Source organism: Cynara cardunculus (genome assembly GCF_001531365.2).
Source record: "Cynara cardunculus var. scolymus isolate 2C chromosome LG 11, CcrdV1, whole genome shotgun sequence".
NCBI lineage: Eukaryota > Viridiplantae > Streptophyta > Magnoliopsida > Asterales > Asteraceae > Cynara > Cynara cardunculus.
Window position 1 is genome coordinate 5325868 of NC_037538.1, and position 4724 is coordinate 5330591.

At 37.6% G+C, this 4724-nt stretch overlaps 1 protein-coding gene across 1 annotated transcript; it reads right to left on the bottom strand.

Annotated features, from left to right (window-relative positions):
• Nucleotides 1–242: 242 nt before the first annotated feature.
• LOC112522094 (ankyrin repeat and protein kinase domain-containing protein 1-like) lies at nt 243–2306 on the bottom strand. The gene has a single exon (XM_025131168.1). The coding sequence runs from the start codon at nt 2304–2306 to the stop codon at nt 684–686; it is 1623 nt and encodes a 540-aa protein (XP_024986936.1). The 3' UTR covers nt 243–683.
• Between the last annotated feature and the right edge of the window lie 2418 nt (nt 2307–4724).

The following is a 4724-nucleotide window of genomic DNA, read 5'->3' on the forward strand; positions in this document are numbered from 1 at the left end:
CTTCTATTCATTTTCAAACTGACCTCAAAACATTAATACCTCGGAACATATTTCAACCTTTTCCATCTTATCACATGAATCAAGCTATTTGAATCGTAAGAATGAACGATGCAAGTCGGAATTTGCAGCCTTCAGGTTGATTTTATCCTACTCGTTTAGCTGTATTTGATTCGCCCACCACCTGTTTGATAAAATGCCTCACACATTTCAATGGAGGGTTGAAAATTTCTAAATCGAGTCATCTATGCGGTACGTTTCTGCATCCTCTATATTGCTTTAATTTCAGTAACTGCTCTAAACAAGGATACCCTGTTTCATTTTTGGATTAGATCGAACTAGTTTTCAAGCTCGAATCTGACGTGAGGTTTTCTGATTCCAAGATCAATGATCGCATTAATCACTAATAGATGTTGTCAAATTCAATTTTCTGGGGTTAAGTTTGTGATAGAATCCTTATTGCTACGAGTTTGATTAGAACTTAGGGTTGATATGATAACTTTTGGAACTCCATTTGGACATCTAAATGCTGGATCTCAAACAATACAAGAATAATTTTTTGGGATTAATACAAGAACGAACAGTTCTCGAGTTAACTGCTATCAAAATAATTACGGAACTACAGATGGTTTTTTGTGCGTGGAAGAAAGGTTCATCAAAACATCAGAAGAATGAATTTGAGTTCATTAGATCATAATCAATGGTGTAGAAGATTGATCAAAGCTACCACAAACTGCTCTTGTTCGAGTAGTCATCTTCTTCATCGACATCGATCCCATCTCGTTGCCATATCTGGTACCAGTTTTACTCGCAAATTCTGGTGCAGTTTTACTCAAAAGTGCGAGTTCATCCTTCTCGGCACCTCCATGGACCAGAACTCTGGTGATTCCGGTGTAGTTCAGTGACTCCGCGATTTGCATTGCAGTCGCACCCTTGTTGGTTCTTGCTTCAATATCTGCACCTCTTTTTACTAGTAATTCAAGCACATCAACATGCCCAGATTCCACAGCACAGTGGAGAGCAGTATATCCATCTTCATCCCTTGCATCGATATCAATATCGACTCCCTTTTCCATCAGAATCTGGACTACATTGGTGTGGCCCTTGAACGAGGCGCGGTGTAAAACGGTCCATCCGTGCTGGTCCTGCCCATTAATGGCGACTCCACCGTCAAGAAGCCTATTGATGGTTCTAATCTCGCCTTTTCTTGCAGCTACACACAAGCTATCGCCAAGCCGGAGTGCGTCGAATAGCCGCGTATGTCCGTGCTCGGTGGCAACATCATAAGCGGTTTGCCGGGATTGGTTTCGAATGTTTTTGTTAGCTCCCTTTTGGAGTAGAAGGTTAACCATTTTATCATCCCCAAGAGCTACAGCTATATGCAATGGAGTCTCGTCTCTACTGGAATTACGAATATTGGGATTCGCACCGCTGGTCAACAGCAGTCGGGCACAGTGCCGTCTCCGCTCCTCCACGGCAAGGTGTAAAGCGGAATTCCCGTCTTTGGTTAGTGCGTCCACGTTGACACCTTTGAGCAAAAGTAGCCTCAAAACGTCAATATGGCCCGCACCAGCCGCAAGGTGGATTGGACCCCAAGCCGATGGCTCTAACCGCTGTGCGCTGGCTTGATGAGCCAGTAAGAGCTCTACAATCAAGCTTTCACCTGAGGCTGCTGCAGCCTCAAGTGGGGTTAATCCTACACGGTTCCGAGCTTCTACATCTGGCTTGAACTCGAGTAGCACCTGAACAAGGTCGGCTCGACCTTGACCAATTGCCAGATGAAGTAAAGTCTGACCTTCGGAATCAACCGAGTCTACAGCCTTCCAAGATGGCTCACTCTTCTCCAAAACATCTCTAATTTCGTCCATAGACCCGTTGGCAACAAGCTTAGCCATCACCATTGAGCCAACAAACATGACCTTGATACCACTATCAACAAACACCTGCTTCTTTCTTGTAGTAAACCAATCACTAGGGACCGAATCATTTGTGTAAGTATTCTTAACCGCGACACCAGGAACCACCACGCTATGTAACAAGAACGAATCATCACAATACGGGTATGATTCCGGAAGGCTTGAATTGGGAGGCAAATCATACATGATCTCCACCGTGAGAGTGGTCAGAGGAGATATGATTCCGGATTGTGGACGAACGCTGTACCGGAATTTGTTCATTGGCTGAAGGCGGAAAGCCACCGGCATGGTGTACATAACGTTTTTCAAAGTGATCTTACCGTAACACTTTTGACCCTGTTCGACCCGTATTGCAACCACATTCAATGGCTCCAAACTTATCAACTGGTCCATGATCTCGTCACCGGATCGATTCTTCTCCAATAGGGTTTTTCAAAGGACCGAAAAACAAAAAATGAGAAGGGAAAAATGGTTTTAGAAGTTGAAAGAAAAAGATGTGATTGTGGTATAAGTATTAAGAAATAGGAAGGTTAAAAGAGTGCCGGCTTTTACGATGGACGTCAGATTTCTTGGTGTTAAGAACAATGTTGACTTGTTCTATTAGGCGTCCAAACGAATATAACCTCAAAGACACACAATTGGTAGTTAAACACATGTTAGATATGGAGTCTCATTTAAACCGAAAATATACAGTTATACCAATTAGGGGTTGTTTACCAAGCATCGAGAATCTTATTTAATAAGCGCTTATTAACAATCCATTTTGATGGCTGAGAATGTTACCCGTCAAGGTAAGTGGGAGCGTTGCTCTTGCCACTTTACCGATAAACGGCCCCTAAATTTCTATCCATGTTCTGTCTGATTTTCGTTCGTATAAATGTAGTTGGTGTTTTAATAGATATACTATATTACACGAGTATGCACTCTACACCTTGACCCCTGGTATATGACGTCATCCAGCATTCTTGGGTTCTAGTTAGCTTATACGAGTACGTACTCCACACCTTGTAGTCAGTGTTATAACTTAACTAACAACCAAATATTATTTTATGAATCCAATCACATAAAATGAAGCGATAATTTCTTTAAAATCACAACAACGTTCATGAGAATTAGAGCTCTAACAATGATTATGATTATAGCCGAAGTGTTGAACCATGTAAATGTGATACGTTTGTGTTTTCATTTTATTGCAATTATTGTTATTATTGGTTGCACAAATTGTGTAATTATTTGCTTGTCTTTTTCCCTTTTTTGCAACTCTAAATAAAGGTGTGATGCTAACATCTTCCCCTGTATCACTTTTGACTAGTGGTTTTTTGCCTGGCAAACCTTGTTCTCTTTACCTTTGGCATACCTACAAACAAGTTTATACATGTGTAGATGCTGCCTTATCTAAACTGGTCCTTGTCTCATGTTTTATTTCTGAAGAAAATAGTTGTGTTGTATCGTATCTAAATGTATATTCTACACATTCTAATAATCATTTATCTCTACGATATGCACATCATACAAGTACATGAAAATGTTTTCTAGTTTCTATGCACATGTGCGTGTCTAACTAATTACTTATATGCACGTGTGCATACCATACAGATAAACAGTTATTGAACGTTCCTTAGTTTTTTTTTTTCAATTTTTCGCTGAATCTGACTCTGTATGTATATGTGTCAAGAGAGATATTTGGATAGCCTCATTTTGAATTAGTTTTTGAGAGTGAGCTATGTTCAAGCCTATTTATTGGATACCATTTGTAAAATATGCTTTATACGATAATGATTTTACTATTATATCCCCCAGTTGTCTACTACATAAAAAAAAATATATAGGAAATGGGCATATCGGAAAATATATTCAAGAATATGCTCAAGGGCAGTTAAGACTATTTCTATTAATTTATTTTAATAAGAAAATCATTGGTTGTATCATGTACTTACTCAAGGCAAATGACTAGTGAATGATCTTTTCAATTCATTTGTAGAATTATTTATTTATTCACAAACAAGATATTAAAAATGCATTTTTTTAATCTAGTATCTGATTTTTATCATATAAATCCATTATAACATACATTTAAATCAGGTAAAAACTAACTCATGAAAGCTTAACATAACCTACTATGAAAGTGATAACGTCAAAACTCAAAAATGAAACTTTTTGTTTTTTTACATATTTTCCATATGACATACAAAATGCTAAAACCGCATGTTTTTATGGAAAAAATAGGAAATTTTCATGAAAATAATCGTTTTATAAATCTGTATACATTTTGATAGCTCACATTTAAATAAGATATACTGAATTGTTTTCATTTGGCGTTTTATGTAAGAAAATAATAGACAATGCAAGTAGTGTTATAAAATAAAGAGTGAAAAGGGGGTACATGAATGAGATGATGTTATTGTACTTTGGCAATGGCCAATTATGGTAAAGACAAACATGCACCAACCATTCTTTGGAAGACTATGTCAAGTAGGATTTTAGGCATTTGTTCCATTTGCACCATTATAGACCTAACAAGACACAATCTCTATTATATATATATATATATATATATATATATATATATGGTTGGGTTTTTCGTGAAACCTGTAAGACTAATTTATGTTCATTGATCAACTTTATAAGCTAATGATCTAATGGTCTAAAGTTGCACGGTGACAATTTTGTGATTATTGAGAAGTCTTGTGACGTTTATGAATGTCCAGATTGTCATATTGTAGATCTAATTCAATGGTTGAGAATTGGTCTTACGAGTCTCACGAAAAACCTTTGTTCTCACATGATCCCAAGTATATATATATATATATA

Coding starts and splice junctions, on each gene's coding strand:
- LOC112522094 (XM_025131168.1), bottom strand. CDS start 2,306: ATGGACCAGTTGATAAGTTTGGAGCCATTGAATGTGGTTGCAATACGG.